At 36.3% G+C, this 16708-nt stretch overlaps 1 protein-coding gene across 1 annotated transcript in view; it reads right to left on the reverse strand.

Moving 5' to 3' along the window:
• The window catches only part of LOC138305600 (uncharacterized), a 31006-nt gene extending 19693 nt beyond the window's left edge, over window positions 1–11313 (reverse strand). Inside the window, exons 1-7 of the mRNA XM_069245902.1 lie at window positions 11164–11313; window positions 10988–11047; window positions 10704–10883; window positions 10520–10582; window positions 10176–10247; window positions 9997–10059; window positions 9453–9738 (exon numbers count right to left, since the gene is read on the reverse strand). Coding sequence (XP_069102003.1) covers window positions 9453–9738; window positions 9997–10059; window positions 10176–10247; window positions 10520–10582; window positions 10704–10883; window positions 10988–11047; window positions 11164–11313 — 874 coding nt within the window. The remainder of the gene's footprint in view (window positions 1–9452; window positions 9739–9996; window positions 10060–10175; window positions 10248–10519; window positions 10583–10703; window positions 10884–10987; window positions 11048–11163) is intronic.
• Between the last annotated feature and the right edge of the window lie 5395 nt (window positions 11314–16708).

The following is a 16708-nucleotide window of genomic DNA, read 5'->3' on the forward strand; positions in this document are numbered from 1 at the left end:
AAATTTCATATGTAGGTTCCCCTAGGGCCCTAGTTGTGCATATTGCGTTTTTGGATCGATCGGTCAACAAGATGGCCGCCAGGCAGCCATCTTGGATTTTGATATTTAAAGTTTGTTATCGCTATTTCTCAGAAAGTACTGACGGGATCTGTCTCAAATTTCATATATAGGTTCCCCTAGGGTCCTAGTCGTGCATGTTGCGTTTTGGGACCGATCGGTCAACAAGATGGCCGCCAGGCAGCCATCTTGGATTTTGATAGTTAAAGTTTGTTGTCGCTATTTCTCAGAAAGTACTGAAGGGATCTGTCTCAAATTTTATATATAGGTTCCCCTAGGGTCCTAGTTGTGCATGTTGCGTTTTGGGACCGATCGGTCAACAGGATGGCCGCCAGGCAGCCATCTTGGATTTTGATAGTTAAAGATTGTTATCGCTATATCTCACAAAGTACTGAAGGGATCTTTCTCAAATTTCATATGTAGGTGCCCCTAGGGCTCTAGTTGTACATAATGCGTTTTTGGATCGATCGGTCAACAAAATGGCCGCCAGGCTGCCATCTTGGATTTTGATAGTTAAGATTGTTATCGCTATTTCTCATGAATCTGTCTCAAATTTCATATATAGGTTCCCCTAGGGCCCTAGTTGTGCATATTTCGATTTGGGACCGATCAATCATGAAGATGGCCGCCAAGGAGCCATCTTGGATTTTGATAGTTGAAGTTTGTTACTGCTGTTTCTCAGGAAGTACTGAAGCGATCTGACTCAAATTTCATATATAGTATGTTTGCAAAAATTTGAAAAGCAGAGAAAAGATCCCTCTTTCCATGGTCAGACATAGATCATTCTTTGGTGGGCGCCAAGATCCCTCTGGGATCTCTTGTTACAGACTGCATTACAGTCCGAACAGATACCTGTCTTGAACAAGTTCTACACTGTGCGATGGTGCATTTGTGCCACCTTTGACCATAAGGCTTTAGGCATTCCATGCAGAAATACTTGTTCCCGTAAAAACCCTGAACGTTTACAACAGCATGGAAATGAGAGTCCATTCTCAACAAGAACAACTTACGTGTTTTGTGATGGGAACCTCTGTATTCAATCTCACCAAAACGACTTCCAGACAACACGCTCAAACTGTTTGATTTCAGGGATACCACAACTAGCCTCCAATATGACACCAGCCTCTTTGTGTAACTTGATAGCTTCACATTTTAGTCGTCTGCTCATAATGTCACGAATACGGTTTTTAGGTCATCTGACCGAAAGTCAGGATGACCTATTGTCATCGTGTTTTGTCCGTCGTCGTGCGCCGTCCGCCGTGCGTCGTGCGTAAGACTATTTATACAAAAGCCTACTCCTCCTTAACCCTTGAGCGGATTACATCCATATTTGGTGTGAAACATCATTGGGGGAGGACAATCATATTTTATATAAATGAGCCTGGGCCGACCCCTAGGGGCTGAGGGGTGGGGCCCCAAAAGGGCAAATTTTCTTAATTTAAGCTTTTAAATTAATCCTACTCCTCCTTCATCCTTGGACAGATTACATCCATGTTTGGTGTGAAACATCATTGGGGGAGGACAATCATATTTTATATAAATGAGCCTGGTCCAACCCCTAGGGGCTGAGGGGTGGGGCCCCAAAAGTGCAAATTTTCTTAATTTAAGCTTTAAAATCCTACTCCTCTTTCATCCTTGGATGGATTTCATCTATATTTGGTGTAAAATATCATTGGGGAAGGACAATCATATTTTATATAAATGAGATAGGTCCGACCCCAAGAGGCAGAGGGGCGGGGCCCCAAAAGGGGAAATTTTCTTAATTTAAGCTTTTAAATCCTACTCCTCCTTCATCCTTGGATGAATTTCATCCATATTTGGTGTGAAACATCATTGGGGAAGGACAATCATATTTTATATAAATGAGTGTGGTCCGACCCCTAGGGGCTGAGGGGTGGGGCCCCAAAAGGGCAAATTTTCTTAATTTTAGCTGGCCCACTTCCTGTTTTCAGGTTTCGGTCTCTGTTCTCAATGAAAATTAGTCTATAGGGGTTTAACCCCTTAACTCCCAAGAATTTTTAGCAGAGTTCTCGAAAATCTGACATTTTCTTTCAAAGTGATTTTTCACCCTTTTGCAGCAATATTTTTGGTAATCAACCCTTATATATTTAGAAACTTCAGATCACAACCTTTTCAAATTTTGTAAGAAAAATGGTGTTATCACATTAATTACGTTACCATAGCAACCGAAATTTTGGACTTTTACAAAAAAGTTAAAGTTTCTTACATTTATAACTCTTAAGACAATGAAAGTTATTTAGATGTCAATTTATCAACCTAACAATCAAGTACATTATTGCTGAAGGGTCAAAAGTTTTATCGAATGCCAAAATTTCAATTCAATTTTGAATATTACCATGGTTACCAACACAATTAAAAACCTATGCGTTTTGAAAATGCTTAAATTAGTGTTTCACCTGTCTTGCTTCATCTAGAGAAAGTTTGTTCTTTATTTAACAGACTTGATGATCTTTTACCTTTCGTTTTTACTTCAAAAAGAACGTGGTCAGAATTGGTATCAAATCATTAATCTTTTGCGTAAAAAATGTTTCCATGGCAACCAAAATATAAACTACGGAAAAATGCGATTTTACACTGATAAAACCATTTTCACGGGCTTCCAGTTGACTAAAATATCGAAAAAAAAATGTAATGTGTTGCAAAATCGTTTGTTTGACATGTTACTGTTTATAATATTTAATATTTATATTCATACTCAGATCATTTCAATTTTTTGGAACGCCAAAAACCAACATCATAACATGTATGTCATTATAGCAAGCTGGCTTACAAATAATTATCAAGATGTTTAGATATATATCTAAATATATATTTGTACACAATAAAAAATGCAATGCGGTACTCTCATAGTATACTGCAGTAATTTGTAACTTACCAACATTGTATAATGCCAGTTTCTTTAGTTTATCCACACAAAAGTATCAATATCCATCAAGATAATAAATGAATACAGAGTAAAAGACTAGCAGACAGCTTTTGTTTTTTCTTGACAAAAATTGTGTATTCTACATTTACATGTACTCATAATAATTTGCATGTTATTTTTTAAGAGAAAAACGCATATACATATTCTACATTTGATAGAAATACAAACCATCCCTATTAATCATTTATTATCTGTGTGTTCTTTGTCCAGTTCTATATTGCTTGGTTACCAAAAAGACAACCTTACATATATATATATTATGGTAGAAGCCCTCACTTTTTCCCAGATATACATCTATATACATTTGCAAAAAAAAAAATGCATCGTACATATATGTGTATATGTGATGTATACCTTGTCCATATTGTAGATACCATGTAATGTAATCGCTAAAACTGTCTATATTGTTAGGCTTTTTTTAATATTTTTTTTTGTCTATATATTTTGCAAAATAAAAAAGAAGCCTAATAATATAGGCAGGTTTAGCGGACTACATGTAATGCACATACTTGTGTGTTATTGACTCTTGACCATATTGCATACAGTGTGTACATACATGTATATGTGATATGTCTTGACCATAGTGTAGATACACTGTGGTGTCTACATATATATATGTGTTATCTCTTGACCATATTGGTTATACAAGTGCAATGTCTACAAACATGCATATGTATATGTGTTAAATTATGTATTGACCATAGTGTAGATACATGTACACTGTCGTGTCTATACATGTGTATGTTTTATGTATTTACCATATTCTATTGTAGATGCACTGCAATGACTACACATGTATATGTCTAATGTCTTGACCATATTGTAGATACACTGCAGTGTCTACAGATATGTGTGTTATGTCTTGACCATATTGTAGATACACTGCAGTGTCAACAGATATATGTGTGTTATGTACTGACCATATTGTAGGTACTCTGCAGTGTCTACACATATATGTGTGTTATGTACTGACCATATTGTAGATACACTGTGTGTCTATACATGTATATGTTTTATGCATTGACCATATTGTAGTAAACTGCTAACATGAATAATTATACGCTGCAGTGTCTACATATATGATTCGTATATTTGCCATATATGAATGTTATGTCTTGACCATATTACAGTATCTACATAAGCATGTGCATTGCATGTACTATGTCTTATTCAGATTGTAGACACACTGCAGTGTCTACCTGTATATATGTTATGTATTGTCATACACGTATGTGGTCTTTGTTTAGTCATACTTGTGTGATAACAATTCCAAAGAATTGACTTCACTTTTACTTGATGTGCACTTTTGATATAGCTATAAATAAATCCGTAAACATGTATCTGAACATCGTTTTCTGACATATGCTCTTTTTACAAATGATTTGCTAAAGATATAAAAAAAAATGTATTATTTCAACAAGAAACAATTCAAAAAATATATATGATTATTCTAATAAAGAAAGCAGAAAGACATGATGAAAATCCTGAGTCTCATTACAGGGTCATGTTAACTACATCTGACCCCTTTCCAAATTGTAATTTTAAAATTTACTTCCCTACATTTGTGTAACATACATGTACAATTTTTAGCCTAATCTTTTTCTGGACAAATATCAATAATATCTCTATCACAGAGCATAATATTTTACATTTGTGTCAATTGAAGCATGAAGAACTTTACAGGCAAAATATGTTTATACATTTTGTATCTCTGCTCAAGTTGCCCTGTCACCTCCCATCAGAAAACCATAATTTGGATTACATGTAAATGCATATGCAGTATAAAGAAATGATGTATAAGATTCAGTTGACTTATTTGTGTGATCAGACAACCTGCATTTTTAATGTTTTTAGTGCAAATAGTACATTGCATGTGTCAATCTTTAATTTGAGATTAAGTGCAGAATTTTTATTGATACTGAATCTATCTGTACTATACATGATGTACATGTATAGGTATGTATATGAAAGGTGTCATTATTCTAAATGATTGTATCTCTGCAACTTTCACTACATAAGTTAACATGATCTATCCAAATTGGAACACTTTTTGAAGAATTGTAAAAAAAAAGTAGAACTTTGTGCTTGTGTCAGGATCCCCCTAAAATTTCAAAACATAGATTCCTTTGTTTTCATTTCATATGTTTTGTTTACATGTCAATATACTATTTTTTTTAGCCCACCATCATCAGATGGTGGGCTATTCAAATCGCCTTTCGTCCGTGGTCCGTCGTCCGTCCGTCCTTCCGTCCGTCCGTCCGTCCGTCCTTCCGTCCGTCCGTCCGTCCGTCCGTTAACAATTCTTGTTACCGCTATTTCTCTAAAAGTACTGAAGGGATCTTTCTCAAATTTCATATGTAGGTTCCCCTAGGACCCTAGTTGTGCATAATGTATTTTGGGACTGATCGGTCAACAAGATGGCCGCCAGGCAGCCATCTTGGATTTTGATAGTTAAAGTTTGTTACCGCTATTTCTCAGAAAGTATTGAAGGGATCTTTCTCAAATTTCATATGTAGGTTCCCCTAGGACCCTAGTTGTGCATATTGCATTTTGGGACTGATCGGTCAACAAGATGGCCGACCAGCCGCCATCTTGGATTTTGATAGTTAAAGTTTGTTACGGCTAATTCTCAGAAAGTACTGAAGGGATCTTTCTCAAATTTCATATGTAGGTTTCCCTAGGACCCTAGTAGTGCATATTGCATTTTGGGACTGATCGGTCAACAAGATGGCCGCCAGGTAGCCATCTTGGATTTTGATAGTTAAAGTTTGTTACCGCTATTTCTCAGAAAGCACTGAAGGGATCTTTCTCAAATTTCATATGTAGGTTCCCCTAGGACCCTAGTTGTGCATATTGTATTTTGGGACTGATCGGTCAACAAGATGGCCGCCAGGCAGCCATCTTGGATTTTGATAGTTAAAGTTTGTTACCGCTATTTCTCATAAAGTATTGAAGGGATCTTTCTCAAATTTCATATGTAGGTTCCCCTAGGACCCCAGTTGTGCATATTGCATTTTGGGACTGATCGGTCAACAAGATGGCCGACAGGACGCCATCTTGGATTTTGATAGTTAAAGTTTGTTACCGCTATTTCTCAGAAAGTATTGAAGGGATTGTTCTCAAATTTCATATGTAGGTTCCTCTAGGACCCTAGTTCTGCATATTACATTTTGGGACTGATCGGTCAACAAGATGGCCGACCAGCAGCCATCTTGGATTTTGATAGTTAAAGTTTGTTACGGCTATTTCTCAGAAAGTATTGAAGGGATTGTTCTCAAATTTCATATGTAGGTTCCCCTAGGACCCTAGTAGTGCATATTGTATTTTGGGACTGATCAGTCAACAAGATGGCCGCCAGGTAGCCATCTTGGATTTTGATAGTTAAAGTTTGTTACCGCTATTTCTCAGAAAGCACTGAAGGGATCTTTCTCAAATTTCATATGTAGGTTTCCCTAGGACCCCAGTTGTGCATATTGCATTTTGGGACTGATCAGTCAACAAGATGGCCGCCAGGTAGCCATCTTGGATTTTGATAGTTAAAGTTTGTTACCGCTATTTCTCAGAAAGCACTGAAGGGATCTTTCTCAAATTTCATATGTAGGTTCCCCTAGGACCCCAGTTGTGCATATTGCATTTTGGGACTGATCGGTCAACAAAATGGCTGACCGGTAGCCATCTTGGATTTTGATAGTTAAAGTTTGTTACCGCTATTTCTCAGAAAGTATTGAAGGGATTGTTCTCAAATATCATATGTAGGTTCCTCTAGGACCCTAGTTCTGCCTATTGCATTTTGCGACCACCATCTTGGATTTTGATAGTTTAAAGTTTGAAAAGCAGATAAAAGAAGTGTAAGTTTGAAAAGCAGAGAAAAGATCCCTCTTTCATTTGTCAGACATAGATCAATCTTTGGTGGGCGCCAAGATCCCTCTGGGATCTCTTGTTCTAAACTGTACTGGATTAATTAGTTGACCTCCTCCTGGAGGACATTTCTAGTTTGTATTTGAAGAACAATCATATTTAAAAAAAATATATAAAAAAATGATCTGGATATTAAATATCATTATAGATTATCTAATATATTTTGTCATTGACACTTGAATTGTTTATTTCCATTACTTGTAATCAGTAATTTTCTAAATATCAAACAAAATGTATATATTTAAGATAAAGATAAGATATCATAGTCAGTATTTGAAGTTAATCTAGTATTCCAATCCACAAAATATTTATGGGTATATATATCGTATCAATGCATAGCTTATGTATATATATGTGTTTAGTTCTATTGGTATTGATACAAATTAATATTTACGATGAGGTTACGGCATATTAGGTACAATGTATGTTTCGTATTTTTGTGTTCAGGAAACTTCGCATCGTGTCCGGCATACTTACACGCATGCACATTGTACATGTGTCACGTACATATGTACGTACAGTAGATCTACACGTATATCGCTGATAACACAACGATGTTAATTAGGTCCTCAGTGATTATGACAGTGTCACTCATAAGATGTCCTAGTCAATCAATACCAACAATTTAGCTATAAACATGCGAGCCACCATAGAAAATAATCGGCGTCGGACACGTGTGCTTCAATACATGTAACTTTTAGAAATGAAAGTCCGGGAAATCCCCGTTACTATAAATAGTTTTATCTGTCGTCGGCAAGATTTATTTGCTGAATTAATTTATTTTTTGAATACAGTCAAAGAAATCACTGTAAACATGTTTCTTGACATTTTTGCGTAAGAGTTTAGAGTTTTTTAACTGCAAAATTGAGGACCATTATCCGTGTGTTCTGGTAAAGTCGCCGATCGGTTTCGCACAGGTGCTTGTGAAACCGATCAACGTCAAGTCGTGGGACTGAGCAATTTTCCGTGGATGCATCTGTTGATTTATGGAGTCGTTGTATTGTTAATATGGTATGTTATGAATGATAAATTTGTGTATTTTCTTCAGTATTTTCCCGACTTTCATCGTATCAATAAGTTATGCCAGATTGGTGAGAAAAAATGGTTAAAACTGACCACATATTGCTATGTATCGCGTAAAACCACACATCACACGTACTTTTTAGATGAAATCTTTGTTTTTGAAAAAAATGTTTGTAGATATTGCAAGATAAATATAAAATGGGGATACTAAGTTACCAACAGTATGAAGTACAAGCATTATTTTTCAGTACTTTTTGATTAGCAAGGGATTCCATATCGGGTCCGTGCACTGAATGTTACGCCGACAGAAAGACGACGTCATCAATTTAAAATGTTCCGTTTTTCAGTCTGCATCTTTTTTAAACTCAATAAAACATCATGAAGACATTGTTACATGAAAATTTTTTAAGAACACAAAATATTACTTGTTATCTCTAGTTTTAGCAGATATAATCAGTATCTCGATAGCTCCTAAAATAAGGGAGTTACGACGATTTGTTCAACACCGACACGTTATTGGCGTAGTTTGGCGTATCTGGGAGTTAAGGGGTTAAATTGATGCAGAACAACATGCAAACGTTTTCGTGAAGATTTTAGTATTCCAAGATGGCCGCTGACCCACTTCCTGTTTTCAGGTTTCAGTCTCCGATCTCAAGGAAAATTGGTCTATAGGGGTTTTAATTGATTCAGAAGGGGGAACTTCAGGTGACGACAATCATATTTTATAAAGGACCGAGCTAAGACCCATGGGGATAGTACGGCGGATGTCCAAAATGGAAGCTTTGCTGAAATTTGGCTTTAAAATCTGACTCCTCCTTATATTAATCCATAAATGGGTTACAACCATATATGGATGAAGGGCTACCAAGTTTGTTCAACAAATGACATTTACCTATTTCAGAAACTTACATATTCAACTAAGGAGTTCCTCGTATTGTTTATATTAATCTTTAACCAATACTTTATACTGTGACTTTGTTGTTTTGTGCAATGAGTCAGATGACCGTTAAGGCCCATGGGCCTCTTGTTTTTAAACACGTTTACGTTTTGGATTCTGATCATTTTCATCATCAATTTTTGCATATTCGTGACAGACCCAAATTGCACGAGCACAGCAAAGATTGTCATCTTCATTTTTGATTTCAAATATACTACGTTTTCTTTTGATATCGCGTTCTAAGTTGCCTGTGAAATGGCTACCCCTGAGCATCTTTACTGTACCAATATGAATTTTCCAAAACCAAATGCTGCTTGCTTTGCAAGACTTTAACTATTTCAGTCAAAATTACCTCAGGGGTGATATCTTTCAGTTCCCGAAAATGAATAACAATAGGAGAATCTAAGCCTTGCTGATTTATATAGATTCTCCCTCCGTCATCGGATTGGAGACCAGCGGAAAGAGCTATCGCTTTAGCAAATATATCATGTAAATTAGTCAAAAGAGATAACCAAGAGCGTCCATGCCAATTTGGTGTTAGGCTGACTTCGTATGTTGTCTATTTAACACCAAACTTAGGCCTGTTGATGGTTCGTTTTTCTCTCAATTGAAATCGACTATCAATGTCCGCATCACTTCCGTTTCCGTCTAACGTGACTTTCCCCCCTGTATCTCCACCACCACCTACTTGATCAGTATCACAGTTGTCCTCATTGATATCACCATCATCGACATCATTATCAGCATCATCATCATCATCATCATCACCACCACCACCGTCGACGTCATCATTAACATCATCATCATCATCATCCCTCGCCCTCCCCTTGCTCCTCATTATCATCATCACTAAAACCTTCGTGGTCATCACCATCATAATCATCATCATCATCACCGTTGTCCTCATCCTGCACCTCCTCCTCATCATCATCACCATCATCAACAGCATTTTGTGTCATTTCAGTCGTCTAAATAGTAAATTATTGTCATTACCATCGTGTCAACGGTGTGTGAGAGTGTGTGTGAGTGAGTGTGCATGTGTGTGTGTGTGTGTGTGTGTGTGTGTAAAAAGCAATATATCATTTTTATGCTACCATGTCATGAAAATACTCACTTTCCATTCTTCTTCATCGAAGAGTTCGTTTGCAAATTTCTCGATGTCTTGTTCAGCTTGTATCTGAAAAACAAAATATAAATTTTAATCTGTGTTTTTAAAGACATTTATCATTTTCGTTTATATGAGCGGTTGTAAAATATCAGTACATTGACCAAGACAAAATCTAAATCACTTACTGTCATTTCCTCATTGGCTAGTTCCTCTATCAGACCCCCGTTGCTCTCCTCATCAAAATACTCGAAGAAATCCTTGAACAAACAAAAAAAATTGTCCATTGCAATTATGCATTGTTATATAGATATCGTAATATTATGGAAAACAGTTTATTAACTATATATATATTTTTACTGTAAATACTTACTTGTAATTTTCTTTTCTTCATCAATACGACCGACTCTTGTAATAATAAATATAATAATAATATAATTCAATATTAATTTGACAATAATTAACATAACATACGAAAAAAAAAGAAATCCATCTTTTTCTCATACTAATGATTATTAGATACAGTGCTTACCAAATACTCATTCTTTTTTGTTTTACCTCGTTCCCGTCTGGCATTCCTTTCGTCGTGTTTCTTCTGTATAATAAAATAAAGATTTCTTTTTTTTTAATGTATGTTATAATATCAACATATTGTATCAATCAAATTATGAAATAAATATATTTTACGTGTTATTTATTAGAAATATGAATATTACCTTGAATGAGGCCTGTTGTTCTTTGACCTTTTTGAGCCTGATTTTTCTTAATTTTTGAATGTATATATTTTCTTTGGACTCCTCGGTATTGTCATCGTCACAAATTGACTCAGGGGTTGGTAAGGTTGGATAGATATGAACAATCACATCCAGTTCCAGAGGAATGTGTCGTTTGGAAACCTTTAACAACAACAAAGAGTGAAATATTAATCAATTTTCATGACTGTAATGAAATTGCGTTCAATAAAATATCAGAGTAAATCAAATGTTTACAAGTTACTTACAGGTTCAATGTCTTCACTTTCGTCTCTTATCGCTTTCTTACGCTTACGATTCGTTGTTATCTACAACAACAAAAAACCACATATATATAAAACACGGTACAGAGTTTAAATTCTGTTTTAAAGTCACGGTTGATTATTTGAAATTATTATTATTTTATTATAATTATTTTACTTACTTCTGATGGAAGTTCATATCTATCTGTGATTTCTTCAACCAGTTGCTTTTGTTCTTTTGTTAATTCGAATCCAATGTATTCATCATCATCTTTAAATGAGTCATTATCTGTGATGTCGTTCAGTATCTGTAGTTTAAACAAGAGGCCCATGGGCCTTAATGGTCATCTGACTCATGGCTCAAAACAACAAAGTCACAGTATTAAGTAGTGGTTAACAATTAATATAAACAATACAAGCAACTCTTTAGTTGAATATGTAAGTTTCTGAAATAGGTAAATGTCATTTGTTGAACAGACTTGGTAGCCCTTCATCCATATATGGTTGTTACTCATTCAAGGATTAATATAAGGAGTCAGATTTTAAAGCCAAATTTCAGCAAAGCTCCCATTTTGGACCTCCGCCTTACTATCCCCATGGGTCTTAGCTCGATCCTTTATAAAATATTATTGTACTCAACTAAAGTTCCCCCTTCTGAATCAATTAAAACCCCTATAGACCAATTTTCATTGAGATCAGAGACTGAACCCGAACACAGGAAGTGGGCCAGCGGCCATCTTGGAATACCAAAATCTTTACGAAAATGTTTGCATGTCGTTCGGCATCAATTAAAACCCCTGTAGACCAATTTTCAATGAGATCTGAGAACGAAACCAGAAAACAGGAAGTGGGCCAGCTAAAATTAAGAAAATTTTCCCTAATGATGTTAAACACCAAATATAGATGAAATCCATCCAAGGATGAAGGAGGAGTAGGATTTTAAAGCTAAAATTAAGAAAATTTGCCCTTTTGGGGCCCCACCCCTCAATCTGATTAAAATACAGATCCTTATTATCACTACGTTTGATAAGAGGATCTGAGAAAATCCCATAGGAGGTCATGTCCAGGTGACCTTTGGAAATTGACAGTGAATTTCAGGGACGAAATAGTATGAAAAAATTGTCAGAATTATTTTGGTTTACGTAGTCATCTCGCCCAAATAGCACAATAAAGCTTATTGTATATGTATCCTGGGACGAAATATCGTTATGAATATCTGATATAAAGACCACGTGGTATAAAGGTCATCTGGACGTGACCCCCTATGGGATATTGTCAGATCCTTTATATAACGGAGTGTTATAAGGATCAGTATTTTAATCAGATTGCCCCACCCCCGAGTCCCTAGGGGTCGGACCACGCTCATTTATGTAAAGTGATTGTCCTTCCCCAATGATGTTTAACACCAAATATGGATGAAATCCATCCACGGATGAAGGAGGTGTAGGATTTCAAAGCTAAAATTAAGAAAATTTGCCCTTTTGGGGCCCCACCCCTCAACCCCTAGGGTTCAGACCTATCTCATATATATAAAATATGATTGTCCTTCCCCAATGATGTTTCACACCAAATATGGATGAAATCCATTCAAGGATGAAGGAGGAGTAGGCTTTTAAAGCTAAAATAAGAAAATTTGCCCTTTTGGGGCCCCATCCCTCAGCCCCTAGGGGTCAGACCTATCTCATATATATATATTTACATTTTCACTTCGCTCCGCCTCAATGTAACTAGTAAACTCCGATCACTTCATTTCCCAATGAAGATGCTTGGTCACGCGCTGACCTCTGACCGGCGTGAGAATACATTTTGACATTGTTTACATTTTGACCTACATTGTAGTTTTACGCCGCTTCAGTTTTGAACTTTCTGCGATGTGGCCTATCGTTGTACATTTAGAAACACAGACAGGAATGTTTGATAAAGTGATATTAGAAATTGTCAGTAATATAATATTATAGCCGCCTAGAGATATTTTACACGTATTTTGATGAAACACTGAATTAGGCTCAAGCCCAGGTAAAAAAAAATGCTGAGCATAACAGGTTAGCCTGAACCGAGGATGCTTCAAAGCTCTCTATTTATTAGGCCTAAATATATGCACTGCTGACAAGTAAACAAGCATGAGATTAAAACTAAAAGCATCTATTTGTTTAATGTTTAGAGGAATATCTTAATTCAAGCACACGTAAGAAAATTTTAACAATGTTATCTTCAAAAAGTGTAATTTGGGTTAGCGTCACGTTAGGACCGAACGCAGTGAGGTTCACCACTCATCGCATAGCCTAGTAGGCATAATCGAACGCAAATAGTTTAATGTGTACAATATATGTGAAACGGTGTCATACACGAAAGCTTAGAAACGATAGATTCCATGAAAATACGCTCAAACAGCAAACAGGCTAATTTCAGTGACATTAAGCCTAACGAAACGATTCTGTGAGTGTCAAAATCCACGGCATTGGAGGGTCGTTGGAAACCGCCAACATTTCAAATCGATGTTTCTCTACTTACTTTATACCGAATTTTAATCCCCAAACTCCAGTAGACAGAGAAGTTATCACATTTCAAGAATAACACAGAAGTCTTCCAGTGATCTGCGACTAAGTCCCACATTTTAACACGTTTTATTCAGCCCCGGAAGCATGGTTATTGGACTGCATCACATACCATAGACACAGGGGTTGGATTTCACAACAGATATAGTTAATACATATTTAAATGTCAGCTACAAATAATTATCAGACGGGAATACAGCATTCTGTTAATTCCATAACAATTATAATTGAGTTTTAAAAGGTTTGATTATGTTTAGATACCAACTATTCAGCATTTTCACCACAATCGTCATTTTCTTCGAAACCGGACCCCTGCTCAATCGAGCGACCGGATTACACATTGACTGCACTGCTAGTATTGCGCAGCAATTTTTGTATTTGAAGCTACATAATAATGTTTTATGATAAAATTTAAGCCATTAATTCTTGAATATAAAAACAATATTTCAAAATCGCCGTTTTTTATCGTAACAACGCACAAAGAATGAAGTTATTTTCGGAACTACATTTTGTGTTGCCTTGGTGACGAGAAGAACTGACTGGCGGCTGTTCCGTAGCTGTACATACATGTACGATAACTGGTACAATGTTGCAAAATTGTATAATAATCTTATACCTAACACATATAATTTGATTTTTTTCAACAGCGGAAATTTTAAATTGGTTAATGTAAATATAAGGATTGATTATCAATTTTGTTGCTTGCATTGACTGATGAAGAAAGTTAATCTATTGCAAATGTTACATGAACTGCTTCGCAGTTCACTTCATTTGCACGAGATTAACTTTCTTCATCAGTCAATGCAAGCAACAAAATTGACAATCAATCCTTAAATAATATGATTGTCCTTCCCCAATGATGTTTCACACTAAATATGGATGAAATCCATTCAAGGATGAAGGAGGAGTAGGATTTTAAAGCTAAAATTAAGAACAATTGCCCTTTTGAGGCCCCACCCCTCAGCCCATAGGGGTCGGACCAGGCTCATTTATATAAAATATGATTGTCCTTCCCCAATGATGTTTCAAACCAAATATGGATGAAATCCATCAAATGATGAAGGAGGAGTAGCCTTTGTATAAATAGTCTTACGCACGGCGGACGGCGCACGACGACGGACAAAACACGATAATAGGTCATCCTGACCTTCGGTCAGATGACCTGAAAAAGCATATACAATTACTGACCCATTGTATCCAAAGAGTTATGCCCCCTGAAATTATCAGTCGTCAAATTTCGGTCGTTCCCGGTATTCTACAGTGATACCGAAAATGACCGATGTTTGCCGAACACAAGGGAGAGAGAGAGTTGACAGACGGCGGGAACATGTATCCATTACTTTTCATCATTTGAGTGTTATTACCTGTTTCTTCAGCAAAATGTATTCCGAAAAACAGTCAAGTGTTTTGTAAAGGCAACATTTCAAATAGATCAGTGATGTTGGAGTTGTCTAACGTTAATCGGATCAATTTTGATTTTGTGTATCTGGATAATCCGAACTCGCAACTCAAGCTGACTCTACTCTCAGATCTCCGAATTGTGATTGTTACGCGATCCCCAGTCGTAACATGTGTAACGTGCGAGCTTGAGGTGAGTTAAAATACTTTAATAATTAAATTTGTGTAGAGTTTTTTCATCTTGATTAATTTTTATGATAATTGTAGAACATACGTATAACGATATTTGTTAATTGTAGAACATATACGTATGACAATATTTGTTAATTGTAGACCATATACGTATGACAATATTTGTTAATTGTAGATCATATATGTATGACAATATTTGTTAATTGTAGAACATATACGTATGACAATATTTGTTAATTGTAGAACATATACGTATGACAATATTTGTTAATTGTAGAACATATACGTATGACAATATTTGTTAATTGTAGAACATATACGTATGACAATATTTGTTAATTGTAGAACATATACGTATGACAATATTTGTTAATTGTAGAACATATACGTATGACAATATTTGTTAATTGTAGAACATATACGTATGACAATATTTGTTAATTGTAGAACATATACGTATGACAATATTTGTTAATTGTAGATCATATACGTATGACAATATTTGTACATCATATATAACATTACAGAAGTTTCGTTAGAATTGTACCTGCTGCCCCTATTGCATGATCGTAAAAGGCGACTAAATTTAGGATCTTATCTTTTCTCTTCTTCCTAACTGACTTTATCTTTCCTAATGCCTCCCTTGGTACCGCCTCACTTTTGGCCTTGAGTTGAGCGTTCGCCCCTGTGAGGAAGGCTCTGGGTTCTGTCCCCTGGCCGAGACAAACCAAAGTCTATAAAAGTGGTAGTTTCTGCTCCTGCTTAGCGTTCAGCATACAGGGAGTGAGACGACTGGTTCGCCCGTTGTCAGTATAATGTGACCGGGTGGGGTGTGTTGCTTGGTGTCTTCGGCGACATGCTTCAGTGATATAGCACTATAAAAAGGGCAACAGTTCCACTATACAAGAAGACACAAGACTAACATACCGCAGTCTCCCAAAACACGCACCTCGCACAACATACACGCAACACACCGCATACATGGGAGGCCGTCCTTACATGACCATAGCTGTTAATAGGACGTTAATTAATCAAACAAACAAACAAAATATATATATATATAAATAATTTTATCCTTATATATACAAATATTTACTTTACAGAAAACTGAAACAAAAACAACGGGTATAGAAAACTTCACGGAGTCATACCGAGTCGCAGAATACCAAAAATCAAAACATTACGTCCATAGAATCACTCGACCACGACACTAACCCCTAGTGAGTTGACCACTACGCTACCCGGACATTTGTAATAGCGCGTCCTCACTCCCGGGAGCAGCGTCGAGCGGACGTCAGTTCCCAAATGTTGTGATCGTATAGTTTTGATTTACAATCCCCACGACACCGGTCAGCAGACGAATCCCGAGAGTAGAGAGACGCACCCCCGCTGAGCTGATTACAGACAGCTCAATCCTAAGTTCATAAAGGATGTGGCGGAGCAATTAACTACACATCAACAAACACTTACATAAAGTTAAATGGAGATTTATTCATATTAATTAACTAGATCAATTAAACAGTGATACATATAAACGGTAACCATGTAAGTAAAAGTAATACACAAAGATAAACGGTTTCAG

Source organism: Argopecten irradians, chromosome 13 (assembly GCF_041381155.1).
Source record: "Argopecten irradians isolate NY chromosome 13, Ai_NY, whole genome shotgun sequence".
In the NCBI taxonomy this organism is placed as follows: Eukaryota; Metazoa; Mollusca; class Bivalvia; order Pectinida; family Pectinidae; genus Argopecten; species Argopecten irradians.